The sequence below is a fragment of the Mycteria americana genome, chromosome 5, assembly GCF_035582795.1.
Source record: "Mycteria americana isolate JAX WOST 10 ecotype Jacksonville Zoo and Gardens chromosome 5, USCA_MyAme_1.0, whole genome shotgun sequence".
NCBI classification, from domain to species: Eukaryota; Metazoa; Chordata; class Aves; order Ciconiiformes; family Ciconiidae; genus Mycteria; species Mycteria americana.
Window position 1 is genome coordinate 30,170,143 of NC_134369.1, and position 14,565 is coordinate 30,184,707.

Consider the following 14,565-nt stretch of genomic DNA (forward strand, 5'->3'; position numbering starts at 1 on the left):
GATCCAGATCTTCAAATGCCAGTTCTTTGGCTATTTTAACATGACACAAGTGATATCTACAGAACTAGTGTGTTACTTCACAAAAAAGAAAATTCTCTGGTTTTAAATCTAGTGGTGTTTCTTGGTTCTGGCATGGCACCTCAGGCCACAGTCTTTCCAGAATGGATACAAGGAGCAAGTAGTGCCATGTGTGTCCCTGTTGACATATTTCAAACCTTATTCTGTGAAACAATCCCTAGAAAGGGGGAAAAGAAATACACAAAGGGAAACTTGTCCTCTACACATTCACGATTTAGGTGCCTGTAATATACTAGGGGGGCAATTCTGATGTTGTTTGTCTATTTTGACTAGAGATTTGAATGAATTACTGCAAATGAAAGATGAGCCCTGTCCTATTGCCAGGCAGGTTTGCATGGAACCTGTGTTTCATGAAGAAATGCTTATTATCTGTATTCTTGCATTAAGAAGCTTTGTCTGGCAATTATGTTAAACTTCTCTAACCACTCCATTGCACTCATTCCAGAGGTCAAATTCTGTAGGCTGTGGTATGAGTAACTTCTGTGCCTGTGTCTTATGAACGCGTAGTGTTTTTGCCTTGCCTCACCTATTTAGTTTGGCAGACAAGATAGACTGTTGAAGTTATCTGAAAATCTTAGGAGTCTTTTGAACTGTCCTGGGTGATGGTTTTGCCATGCACACAGGTAGGAAGGAGTGTATGTGAGGTGGGGGAGTTTGTATTGTCTGGGGACACTTGTATAAACTCCTTTATTTGAGAGTGTATAAAAGTGCAGAGTCCACGGTGCTGTGCAAATAATTGACCTGCTGAAGTTGCACAGCTGACCAAAGGCATTGCTTTTTGATGTGTTTTAGTCTGTCGGATGCAGTGTGCGCAAGTGACAGGTGCAGACCAGCTTCCCTGGAACCACGTAACAGGGTCCAGGGTGAAATTTCTGTCTTTCATTTTGCCAGCTCTTGTCTGAGGATTGAGGTCCCTCCTACCTGCATTCTTGCTACACAACGTGAACCCAGTCTTCTTTCCTGAGCTAAGAGTGTGTGGTACTTAGCAATCTACGATTTCTATCTAGGTGAGATGAGAAAGAAAGCTACAGGATTATGAATGTGATCCAGTCATTGTTGCTATACACTGCGAATGAGTTTGGCTATGTTCCCTTTCCCTTAAAAGGTATAAATGCTCTACCTGTGGTTTCACCTGTTAGCCAAATGCGGAACTCTGTGCCCTGCTCTTGTCAGGCATGTAAAGGCCTGAAGTAACACCAGGTGCAGCAGGGTGGAAGCGGTGGTACCGTTCTCACCTGCCTGGGCAGTACAGTGACTCCAGCTCATACCACGTCTTTATTCAGTCTCGATGGTCTTTCTGGCAACACGTAGCTCTCCATACATACAACAGGTATGAAAAGAAATGCCTAGTCTGTTCCCCTTTGAATTTCTCAGAATTTATTTTATTTCCGTATTGCTTTGCTGCCACAAGGGGGTAATGTTGCTTCTGTTCCTTGCTTTCCCTGTCTCCTTGCGGAACCAGAAAGTTTCTGAGTTCTTGTATAAAGAAAACAAAGTAGCTTGATGACCCCCTCAGTCCTAAATTGCAGCTTATCTCCGTAGTTACCATACATTTGCAAGTTTTTCAATGTTTAGGGAAAGGCATGGATGGGGATCCTGAGGGGAAATGGCTCTGATACAGAATGCAAGCAAGGGAGCAGCTTATCCTCTTGTCTTTTGTAAGGGTTTGAAAGGGACAGATGTGGATCTCGAGGTGAAGCAGGTATTTTGTGTTTCTGACATGCAAATGCCCATGAGTTAGAGCTGTAAAAGACCAACTTTGCAGAATTCATCTGACTTCTTGCTCATTGCCTACCAAGCCTGGAGCATACCTTTCTTTGCAGTCTGCTGTGTCAAAGGTTTTGTTTGCATTTAAATGGTTACTCATCCATCCTCAGAAGACCTCCATAATACCGGGTTTATTTTCTGGAGGAATGCTTGGCAGATGTGGACTGGAATCTGGGTGGTCACCTTTTCCACGGGGCTGTGTTTATTTTCTTGTTCAAGTATGCTGTGAGCTATTACCTAAATTTTTGTGCTTTTCCATAAGGCAGCCATGAAGATTTTTGGGGTTTTTTTTCTGATGCAAATAGACATAGCTTACTCATGGCTGTGAGGGGATGCCTCTTTCAATGCTAAATTGTAGATACCGTGTTGACTTGTGGTAAAGCTGGGACCAGTCTGTGGTTAAAGTAGATGGGCAGGGCAGAAGCACTCCCATTCCTGCCCATGAAAAATGGAAAAGAGTATGATCACTTTTACAGCTTGTTCTTGAGTTCCTGCTGGAGCCTGAGCTTCTGATATGCTGCTCTGGTTTTTGATTTAAATGACCAGGCTGTTCAGTTCTCTGCATATATTGGCTTCTGGTAGCTTTCTCACTGTGTAAAGCGCTGAATGAAAAGGTGCATGTCACTCATATCCTAGGCTTGAAAACAAAACAACCAGAACATTTCCTTGCCCGCTGCTGTGGGTGCAGAGTTGCCTGCTAGGAGATAGTTCTGTGACTGAAGTTTACCATCAAAATAAGAGAAGAGGGTAGTGCTACTCCATTGCCTTTTTTGGGGGAACTAAAGCAGGAGGGAATTGCCTTACCTAAAGCTACAAAATGCATCTTGTGGTGAAGACTAGGTGTGTGTTCTGTCTTGTTTTGTTCCTTATTTCACAAAACCCATGTTGTTACTATGTTTTTCCTAATTGCTTTTACAGCAGTTGTGGCTTGCTTATTCACGTATTTAATATCTATTGCAGCAGTGATGTTTGAGTTCACTGAAAAAGGGGGACTTGAGCAGGAGGAGGGCCCACCTCTGAGCTGTGAAGAGAGGCAGCAGTACGATGCTGCAGCAGTACGATGCTAGCTGCTCAGACTGGACATCAGTGGGCATGTGGCCTGTGCCAAATCTAAATGGACCTACCCAGTATCATTTCTCCCCACCCCTTATGTCCAGGCCTATTACTTGTGGAAACCTTGCTAGCCTGGTGTCCTGGCATTTGTAGTTTGGGCTCAGCATTTTGTTTAAACTTACAGTGTGTAGACCTTACCTGTGCTGTGGAAAGAAGGATTTGCTGGCAACCTTGTAGCCTCCATGTGTAATGTGATAGTTTTGAAAAAGTTTATGCTGTGCTGTTTTATGCTGTGCTGGTTTTATGCTGTGCTGGTAAGAAATAATTCCAAAGATGCTTGTTACAATTCTTGAAAATGATGGTGATAGAGATAAGTTATATCTCAGTAGTTAGTGGGGAACAGTGGGGTAAATAGAAGTTATGAAGGGGTTTGCAAGCCGAGACAAGAGGTTCAGGTTTGTGGTTGGGAAGAGGAGCTTGAGGGGAAAAGGCTAAAACTGTGGGGTGGGGGAATGATTTCTGGAAATGCTAGCCTGGACACACAGGAATGAATGAAGACCTAATTTGTCAGTGCCAAACATAAAGTGAAGTGGTAATCTGAAGGTGACATGAACATTTAGACATGATAATTAGCTGTGGTGATGGGTGAGATGTGCAGGTAGTGGACAAACTTGGCAAGTATTGTTTGTTTGGCCTTTTCTAAAAATGGAAAATACAAATTAGTTTTATCATGAGAATGTAACCACAGTCTGAACTGTAGGAGAGGCTGCCATGATATCTAAATGGCCAGTTGATGTCTACGTGAGCTCCGAGGTTATTGCTGCCACCCTTCGAGCTTTGTGGTTTTTTCCAGACTGAGTGTACTGTCTCTGTGGGAGCAGGAAAGACTTTGTTTTACTGACGTGGTAGAAGTTTGAGCTCGTGAATGTGCTGGTAGTTATTATGTAGAAGAGCAAGGGAAAGAGGTGCCTGTTTTCTTGCACAAGGGCTCCTCCCCCTGTCTTTGCTGGTTTCCTGATTTAAGAATAATGTAAGGTTGCTAGAGCCCTTTTACTTCATTACTGAGAGTTGGTGGGGGAAAAAATGATGCCTTGTGCTTTCCCTCTTGTAGTGACTAATAGAGGTCACTCCCTGCTGCCGAGCTTTCCTGGGTACTTTGGAAAGCTGAGCTTGTGCAGTCTTCACCAAACTTGCAGAAAGGCTTAAACCTTCTTTTCTTTTTCTTGGCTTGAATTTAAATATACAGCAATGACTGTAGCACACAAAAAGAGATTCTTTTCCCCATGTTACTCTTGCAGCGGCTTAGATTGCAAATTAAGCAGCTATAGAAATAACTCTGCATTCTCAAATACCTTCATGGTGTTTCCCCAGTCAAACCACTCCCCTTCTCCCACCTCTTTTTTTGGTAGTCCAGGCGTAGCGATGAGGAGTTCACCTATAAAAGAAATAGGTAAACCTTGTTTCTCTGCAGTCTCCAGGAAATGGAGACCTGTTTCCCTACAGGTGTCTGTCTATGGGATTGTTCTGGGACTTTGCTTTGTGTTTGCCTTCTCCAGCGTGGCAGCAAGGAAACTTGTTGAAATTGGATTCCAGTGATGTTTCTTAACGAGGATGGAAGAGGTACATGCTTCCAAACTGGCTTACTTCTTTGCTTCTACTGAGGATTAATGAGATCTAGCATTGGGTGGGTTGTTTTGGTTTTTGGGGTGGGTTTTTTTTCTTTTGAGGAAGGCCTGTATGAGATGACCATACAACAAGGATATTAAATAAAAACAGATTGCTTAGAAGTTGAAAGACAGCTGACTTCAAACAGATAGCTATTTGAGGATACCATAAAACATCAGTTCTCAGCTTTCCTACAGACAGGGAAGAAGTGTGAATAGCTTCCCTCTCTTGAAAGCCGTCCTTTGTTAGGTTGTCTGTCTCCTGTACTGTCTGCATACGGCTTCCCTGCGGCCTCCTGATCCAACTGCTGCAAGGTGGGCAGCGTGTCCAGATGAGCTCACTTGACCTGGAACAGTTGCTGCTGTTCCTGTTTTTTACTTATGTGCATTGAGTTCGTGTACTTGCGTTCTGTCTAGGGGATGATGCTCAACTTATGATTAGTGGTGGTCTTTGACATGCTTAAACTATCTAGCTGTGATTCCTAGAGTTTGTTGTCTGGCTTCAGATAAGTAATGTTAAAACAGTCTCTAAGTTTTGCTTTGTTTTTGTTTTCCTTTTGCCAAGAAACAAGTTATGGGCAGGCCCTTAGACCTTCTATTTCGGACCTGCTTGCTCAACTAAAAGCTCTGTGTAGCTTTCTCCGTGGGGAGGAGCTGGAGATGTTGGCAGTAGAGTGTGCCTCTCTCCTATGCTAATACAAGCCCTTAATCATTAGATGTGCAGTCACTTACATATATTGCATGCATGCACTCATTCTTCACGCTCTTTATAAATGCACACAGCACGGTGTGTCTGGGGACAAAGAGCCCTCATCCAATTATTCGCTCCTTATTACAGAATCTGGGCCGGAGAACTTGCAGTAGAGCAGCATGCATCTACTCTCTGGGCCTGGAGCAAGAGGAGAGAGAGGGACCTGTGACCTGACTCAGTAATACAACTGTAACCAAAATAGTGATGACTCTAGATTTCTCCAGTTGAGCCGTTCTGGTCTGTTGAATAGCTAACATGCATTTTAAACATTTTCCACATACATATTTAACTGATTGCGCCAAATGGCTGTTTGTGTGATGATGTAACTGACCCCCTCCCTTGCTCTTCTTGAGAAAGCACCTGCTGGAACTGAAGGCTGTGAATAAACAGGGTTCATTATCTGCCAGGAAACTGACTCATTTTTCTGCTTGAAATGCATTGATATCAAATCCTTCCCCTGTCTTCATGAAGTGGGAGGGCTGGGGTAAGTAGCTGAACTGCCGTGCTGGTCATCTGTTGACCTGACTCTCTTCATTACTCCAGCCTCAACAAGAGCCTTTTAAAGGAATTGATTGATGTGTGGTGGGACCTCTGTTTTCATAGCCTTAGAAGCCTATGGAGATAATGGTATGGCTTCTGCCCCCTCAGGAAAGACACCTCCTCTTCAATTCCCTATGGAGAAGCAGGAGCCCTATGTAATTATCCCAGAAGCTGACGCAGATCTGCGTGCGTGGGTAAGCAGAGATTTCTGCTGTCCACGCATTCTGTGGTGCTGGGAACTCCCAGAACAAGGAGAATTTGCAGCAGGCATTATACGTATGAAGGTAGGTAGAAGGGCCCTCAGAAAAGTAAAGCTGTCTGCAGGCTGAGGGATTTCACTGTGTTGGCTATTTTCTGGCCATGCTTTCAAGCCTGTTATCATAACCATGATGACTAGGAACTGATTCCCTCTAGCTGATTCTGATATAATCGCAAGTTGTTAAGGGTCTAGGTGGAGGAATGCTATGTCTGTCTTCAGCTTGGTTGAGGTGCCTGACCCATTCTGAGCACTGATAGAAAACTGCTACTGTACAGCAAAATAACACATTCAGTAGCTTGAGCTGATTTAAATTTCTTCTCCCCTCCCTGCCCCTCAAGTTTTGCCCCTGCAAAATGAAAGTGCAAGATCTTTCAACGTTCATTTCATGTTGGAGTTATTGCCAAGCTAATCAATGCTGCTCTTGACCCTTTTAATGTCTATCATGGATGTGTGCTTCCTCTTGCCTGTTGAAATAACGCATTAATCATTCCCTGGGTGCTGTATGATGAGGACCTCTGCATAATGCTCGCTCATCTTTTGTTCTGACGCATGGCCTTTGTCAGCAGGTGAAGTAATAGATTAACAGTGCGACCTTGGGTCCACTTAAAAAATCTGTCATCTTCCTCAGAGCCACTGACTTTCCCTGTGATGAGGTCCAAAGGTGCTGTGTAGTGCCTGCGGCATCACGTGGTAAATGAAAGCTGAAGTTCCTAGTCCAAGAGCAGAAGTGCAGTAATAGCACCATTCATCATGTGGTATTACTTTCTAGTTAAACTGAAGCAGGTAAACTCTAAAGGGTTAACCATGTTCCTCTTGAAACTCTGCTCCCTGCCTTGTGATTAGGAGAATTCAAATCCCAATGGTTGTTTCTGCTGTTCAAACTCTTACCTACAGTTCTTTGTTTCATGTAATTGTGCTCTTTTTCTCTGCACTTTTTCCCAAATGTACTCCTTCCCATCCTGGCTGAAGACCTGACGTGCTGTCTGTTTTCTGACTGAGAAATCCTTGCAGCTTGTTTTCTACAGGATTCTTGCCCAGAATCAGTGAAGGGGGAAAAATGTGTTTTTGTGATAACTTCTGTCCTATATCAAACCTGCTTCTCTGACAACTCCACACCTCCAGCTGGGAAGGATGCCTTCTCTGTCCCTGGTTGCCCTTCAGAGTTAGCACAAGTTCTTTCTCACAAACAGGGCAAAGTGTTCTACAAAGGCCATGTTTGGAACATATCTGTGATCATGTATGGCATCTTTGCTGTCACTGCTTTCCCTAAAGAAAGGAAATTTTCTTGCAAAGGGCATTCATTATGTGGAATAACTTAAAAAAAAAAAAGGTGATGAAAAGAATGCCTAACGGGGCTTGGATACTCATAAGAAAGGCACCACCAACTCTCGTTCCTCACTGAGCATGAGTTGTATGGCAGAGATGTGAACAAGGGGATGGAGGAGCTACCTGAGAGAACTACAAAAGTGAATGTTGAGGTTTTTAATCAGTAGTGAAATTCTCAGGGTATTTCTCTCTTGTAGACGGTTACAACTGTTTTAAGAAAAGTTTGACCATTTTGTTTGACTGTTTCTTCTCTTCTAATCATCTGCTTCTGACCTGTCTTAATTCAAATCTTGATGCCAGGCTAAATATGTCTAACCATAACCATGTGAAAGCTGAAACAGTCTAGAAATGTTAGCTTAGAGGTATCAGAGTAGATTATGTTAAGGACTTAATTTTAGAAATCCATCTTTTCAGGCAATCTTTAGAACTGCATACTGATTGCTTTTTTTTAAGCGTGAATATGAAACTGGTGGTAGCAATAGTCTTCTGTTTGACAAGAACTACAAAACTTGTATGGAAAATGAAGCTATGGAACAAAATGCTTGATGGTTTCTCCTTAAGTGATTTCAATTTTCTCTTTGAAAGTAGGCAACACAATACAGAGATGTCTGAAATTAATTTTTCCCTATTCTTCTGAGAAAAGGAAAGGGAAAAAAAAACCAAGCCAGTGGATTGGGGTGGTTGAGATTTTTGTTTAGAATAGTTTTCTAGTGTTCTATTGAGGCTATAATTGATCTCCAAGAATTAACTGGGCTTGTTAACAGTTAATAATTGATCTTAGGATTTGAGGGAGGATAGCAGTGCTATTGGGAAGCTGGAGAACATTCTGCTGTCTTCATTCTTCAGCTTTCTTGTTATCTTTAGGTTAAACATTGCCCATCCGTAAGAGGAAGATGACTGAAGGGAATCTAGTTTTAAACTGTTGCTATTCTTTACATTCCTATGAGGAGCCACAGGAGCACATCTGTAGGGATGAGCACTCAGGAGAACTGACTGCTGGCTGTAATTCGAAGGGCTGAAAAAGGGATGTAATATGAAGTAGTGTGGTAATTCCACCTCCACATGGGCAGTAGGGGATATAAAAAGCCTTTCCAGGGAAGATATAAAACCAGAGGAGGAAACTCACAGAAGCTGCCAGAGTTGTCAATATACTTCTGCTTCAAAGGATAACGATGAATTACTCTGTCTTAGGCCCTCTTCATAGCTGAAGGCTGGGAGTGTGGGAGAGGCAGGACCGCTTGCTTCATTTTCCCTGTTTGCTCTGGTTGTCGGTGTGCAGCAGAAGCTTAGGATGGCAGCTGACTGAACACCCTTTTGATTTTAAGGAAACTAAGCCTCAGTGCTGTTTGTTAATGCCTCCCTTTTGGATGGGGAGGAAAGCCCTTCCCTCCGTGTCGTGTGGAGTAGCGGTACCCAGTAATGTGCGTGCTGTGGCAGGAAGTCTAAGATATGGTGTAGGAATTGCATATCCTTAGAAACTGTTACTGAGAAGTTAAATTTGCTGCATTTAAGTATCTTCTCAAAGCCTGCCGAGATGACTCAGTCTGTCCCAAGAGGCTTTTGGTGGTGATCCTCGCCCCCGTGGGGAGAGTGTGGGTATAGTCCAATGGCTGATGCGCTGTGCGGAGGTTGCTTCATGACTTTTTTTTCCCCTTGAGCTGCAGCTTCTGGCATTCAGCTGCTTCATTCCTGAGAAGTTTCCCTTTTCTGCTTGTAGTGTCTTGTGTGTATGTGCTCTCTTTCTCTCTCCCTGGTCTAAAGGTGTTCTGTAACTTGGACCTTGCTTCCTTTCCCCCCTCGCTAGCAATTGCTGCTGTTTGCAGACCAGAGGTAACAGAGCGAGTGTAGTGTGGCGGTTCCATAGCTACTGATGTCTGACAGAAAAGGAGTTTGCCGAGATCTCAATGCTGCTGAACAGAGGCAATTTATATCTTCTTGTAGTAGTTTTAATAAAAAAAATAAACCAACAAAAAGCTACAATCCCCCTCCTCCTATTTTAGCAAGCTGGGCCAGAAGCATCTCTTGGGGTGAGCAGAGTTAATCTTCATCATTGCAGCATTGACTGACAACCTGGAGGATGATAATGTGTGATTTTTTTTTTTTTTTTTTTTTCTTTCTCCTGGTGAGCGGGGGAGGAGAGTGGAAATTTCAGTTTCTCTGCTAATTGTACTTTAGATGTCATTTGTGACAATTTCATATTGTCTAGACAGAGATAGCGGAGCAATTGCTTCCACAGAGCCTAGTGTTAGCCTGTTATATATCTGGGTAGCAAAAATGGGGGGTGTGGGAGAGGAAGAGGGTGCTGTAAGCTCCAGAAAGGATTCAGGAGTCAAGCATGATCTACTGAAATGTTTCAAAAGGAGGTGCAAGCAATATGCATTTCTTTTCTCTCTTTGCATGCTTCTCTGTTGAAAACTTAGATGTTTAGTGGCTAGCAGTTCCCTGTAACAGAGCTGCTTCTATTAATCTATGGATTATTTTTATCCTCCTTAACAGAATTGCTCCCAACCTCAGCATTTACTGTGGTAGGATATTGGGCTACCTTACACTTTGGACTTACTGAAAACAAATAGTTTGTGTCTCTTCTGGGACTTTGGGTGGCAAAAGCTATGAATGTGGTACCTAAGACTTAATAGAGTGCAGCATGACTTACTTTAAAAACATTTATCTGTGCCTTCCTGGGGGGACAGTAGGTTACACTACCAGTGTCACAGATGGGACGCTTATTGATGATTATAGCAGCGTATCTATTATTGAACCCATTTGTCAGTACCAAATGCATTCGGATCTGTAACTTGGGCCTCAAGGGCTCAGTCTAGAATGAGTTAGTTAAATAATAGATTTTATTTGTGTTTAGTACTCTGGTTTCAGTACAGATATTGTTATTCTCTGGAGCATTAAGCACAGAGATGGTCCATCTGGATCTCATGAGATTGCATGTTGCCTTGTTTTGGTTTTTTTGCCTACTATATGTATTTATATCCACCTGTTCATTGCTCTGTGATCTGAGAGGGCATAGTTGTAGGACAATTAAGAACTACCAATCGGGCTTAAACAGCTATAGCTTTTAGCAGTTACTGTTAACTGAATTATCTTTGTCCACCTGATCTGAATGTGGCCCTAGTACATGGCTTTGTGCCTCAGTGTGAGACAGTGCAGGAGCTGAGTTTGGTCTTGATAGGCTTGGAAGGCTCTGCTGGAAAGGCTGTCTTAGCTGAGACTGTTCATCTCGGACAGTGCAGCCTTGGAGAGGGTCCTGGGGAGCGTGTTTAATGGAGCGCGTTTGTCATCCTGCTCCCCACAACCCCATGATGACTGATCTTCCTAGGGAGCCCTTCTGGTGAAGGAAGTGCTCCTAAAGCAGCAGCAGCTCCTGTTGCATCATGGAGTGGAGTTGCAGGCTGTTCAGGTAAAATCACAGGGCCGTGAGGCCTATAGGAAGTCTCTTTACCTGGATACCTGGCCATCCTGTGGCTCAGGCAACTGCTGGTTTGTGCTTTACTAAAGTAACACATACCGGTTCTCATCTGAGGTGCCAGGTACCTGGTAGAGCAAGGCTCTTCAAGTATTTATTTCAAGGAGCAGATGAGGTGTAGAGGTGAGAACTGTAGATTCCCGGAAGCGCTGTTCCCAAGCCAAGCAGAGGGACTCCTGGTAGACCCGTACCGAGTTACTACAATGTGTGCCTGCTCCTGCTTCCACACCTTTCTGGTGCCCTTTGGTTGGTATATGTTTTGATTTCCTTCAGTGCAGCTGCTGACTGCTTTCTGAAGGTGATGCTTCTAGGTCAATGCTCTTCTCAGGCAATTGCCAGCCTTTCCAAAGGTGAGAAGAGAAGAATACCTGGAGACTCCTTTCTAACAGAGCCTGCTGGGCCATGCAACAGGTACTGGTCATTTTCCCTTGTGGCTCTGATGTTGCTGTGTCGTTTAGTGGATAGGCCCTGAAAGGCTGGGAAAGAGGGGGGCATGTGTAGTGTATAGGCGCCAAGACTTTTGGCAAGGATGATGAATTTGCTGATTATTTGTGTGTGCACGTTATCAGGACACTGTAGGCATTGCAGGGAAATGGCATCAAATAAGCCACTTGCATTGTGTGTAAGGTTGCTCACGCCTGTAAGGAGGCAGCTGCTGTTTCTAGGACTGTGGCCTTGCCAGGCTCTGCATGCTGTGGGACCTTTTTCTCCCTGATTAAGTCCAGTGATTAGGCAGGACAGTCCAGTAGGGTGGCAGCCTCGACACATCCAGGCTGCTTGCAAACTGCTGTTTTTGGAGTGCTCTGCATAAGCAGCTCTGAAGAGCAGACTTCTAAAAAGCATGTTGGTGTTGCAGTGGCAGTAACCCAGTCTCTGAACTCTGAGCCAGTGGTTTAGAAAGGGGCCAGCTGACTGAATAGGTAGAATATCCCTTCTGCTAATTTTAATCTGTCTACCTTTCCCCCAAAAGGAATAAAAGCAGAATATGATGCAGGTTATAGGTATATGTCATAGATATAGGACTTCAGGTATACCTCATAAAGCTGTTGCATTGTTTGTTCTGGATTAGCTGCTTTTGCATATATTAACTTACATATTTGGAGCAGGAGAGAGGGTTTGGTAAGGCAGGATTGAAGTACGATAACTTTCTGGGGAGCCAAGGGATTCCTAATGTCTAGCAGTGTTGAAGGTTAGAGCTTTTGACTCAATAACCTGGGGAATTAATTCTTCTCAAAGTTTAACAGATTTAATAACTGTTCTTGAATAAGACAAATGGTTGCCAAGCAACTTCGTGCCAGAGAGGACAGGATTTCTTGCCTTCTGGAGAGCCCCGGTGCTTTGCAGCAAGTACTGAGTCTCTCGAGCTGACACATGCCTTTCCAAGTAACGGGAGCGATCTCTTGCTGTTTTCTGTATTCTAGATTTATAATGTAAAATTGAAGTAATTTTTTTTTAATTGCTGGAAGGCAGTGAAAAGTTGTCTTGACATCCTGATGGGGGGGGCTGCTGCTGGAAAAAACATGTCTCATTTGCATTTCTACTGTTTTTATATGGCTAGAAATGGGAAGTTGGGCTTGGATTATATCTGGTCCTGCTTCCTGCGTTGATGCTTGCTATTCTGCATTGCAAATGCTAACTGCGAATTAGAAGCGTGAGGCTAAGACTGCTGGGTTCAAATCTCTCTCGCCAATTGTGTGTGGGGGTGAATAGAAGAGATGTGGTGTTGGACCTCTTTGACTTTCAAACTACAACAGTTTTCATTTAAGTTACAGATACTGGAAAACAAAATTTAGCAGGAGTTCTGAGGCAAAAAGACTTGAAAGGGACTCAGCAGCCTTGTAAAATTTGGCAGTTGATTTTTCCGCTCTCTACACTTGCCCCAAATCATCTCTCTCGTTAATCTAATGGATGCAACAGGCTTGAATGAGTCAGTCTTGAAACAATGCCATCCTCTGCTTTATGACAAGAAGCTAGATAGAGGTGCATGTGGAAGCCAAGGTGGAGGACATGTTCCTGCTATATACTTTTGATTTTGCTGCCTTCATGACTCAGACTCACTTCTCGCATATTCAAGCTGTCTGGCTGCATTTGCATACATTTACTTCTTGAGTGAATATTTGGTATCTCTCCCTGTGGCTGATTAAGATACAGAGGAAACGAACGGGGTTTTTTGTAGCTGAAAACCTCTCTTTCTGAGTCTTGAGGCTTAGATTGAATATCTTACTGTGAGTAAACACCAGCAGTGCCCTTAGAATCCACATGCCAAGCCATGTTCTTTGTCCCGTGCCCCTTGGCCCGTTCCCTATGTAGTCACCTTTGAGTAGGTAAGAATTTGACAGATGGCCAATGCACTGTTAGTGTTTACGGACCTGACATTGGGATGGAAATTGGGATGGTTTGTCTCCAAAGGAGAAGAGCATCTGCATCTTTCTCTTGAAACTTGGAAGCAGGTTTGGGACCACTCTTCTTTCTTACTCAAGGTGTTCTTTCTCCTGTGCAGTGAGAATAATTACACTTTGAATAGCTATATGGTGAAAACACTTACACAGTGAGTAATTCAGTATGTTGAAGAATTCTCTGCGCTGATAATAGAAATAGTCTTAAGAGGTTTCAGAAAGTAGGGCATAAATAGGGGGGATGTTCCTGAATGGTCTTTGACTTCGTCATTTGTTTTTCCTTTCTAGGAGGTTGCTGGAGTCTTCCCTCATTTCATTATCTCGCTACGATGGAGCAGGGTCCCGAGAACATCCAATCTACCCAGATCCAGCCAGGTAAGAGCTAAATGCAGTCTAAAGGCATTTAAGTTTCATAGACAAAAGCATAACTTTGGTGTAATTCACTGAATCCTTTGGGAATGGTTCTAATATTGGGCCCATCTCCTCCTTAATGACTTGCCATGGGGGCAGGGTGCAAACCAAATGAGAAGATGCTATAAGTCTGGAGAGAATGAGGAAAAAATGAAGAAATTGCTGTTGAAGTAAGCACATAAGGATTCCTGAAATCATCTGGGATGGAGAACACTAGATAGCCAGCAGATCCAACAGTAAATGAGATTATATCAATAAATTTGAAATCTCTTTTGAAGAAAAATGAAGAAAAAACAAATAGTCTATTGAGGAGTAAGGAAGAATGTAGTAAAGGCAGTTAGGAGCTGGTGTGAGCAGACAACGTGCTTGGAAGAATGGAATGTCTCCATAGATGTATCTGTATGGGAGAGCATAACCAGGATGTTAAGTATACTTAACTGAGAACAAAATACTGACAGTTGTTTCTGAAGAGTCGTGAATCATTGACATTAGACGTAGAAACACCTGTAGTGCTGCTTAATCTCCAGAAGAGGTGGGAGTGTTTCAGAGGACTAGAAAAAGCAAACATGGCAGAGTTCTCAAAAATGGAAAGGAGTGATCTTTGTGGTTTCTACTTTAGTATATTAAGAAAGCAACAGATGGGATAATGTGACCCATAGACTCTGTCAGAAGAAATGATAGAATCGTGAACAGCAAGCAGCTTTGGAATCTTTCAAAGAAGAAATCATGACAAATAAGCTTTCTTTAGATGGGTTTAACAAAGCTATGAATGAGGAAAATTCAGTAAGTGTAAAATGTATCTGATATAGCCTCTTAGGGAACCTCTGGCATAGCTGCATGAACTG

At 43.2% G+C, this 14,565-nt stretch overlaps 1 protein-coding gene across 5 annotated transcripts in view; it reads left to right on the forward strand.

Moving 5' to 3' along the window:
* The window catches only part of AMBRA1 (autophagy and beclin 1 regulator 1), a 136,259-nt gene that overhangs the window by 19,398 nt on the left and 102,296 nt on the right, over positions 1–14,565 (forward strand). For all 5 annotated transcript variants that reach the window (XM_075502676.1, XM_075502675.1, XM_075502679.1 and 2 more), the window contains one exon: positions 13,598–13,684. In XM_075502676.1, the coding sequence (XP_075358791.1) occupies positions 13,598–13,684 (87 nt within the window). The remainder of the gene's footprint in view (positions 1–13,597; positions 13,685–14,565) is intronic.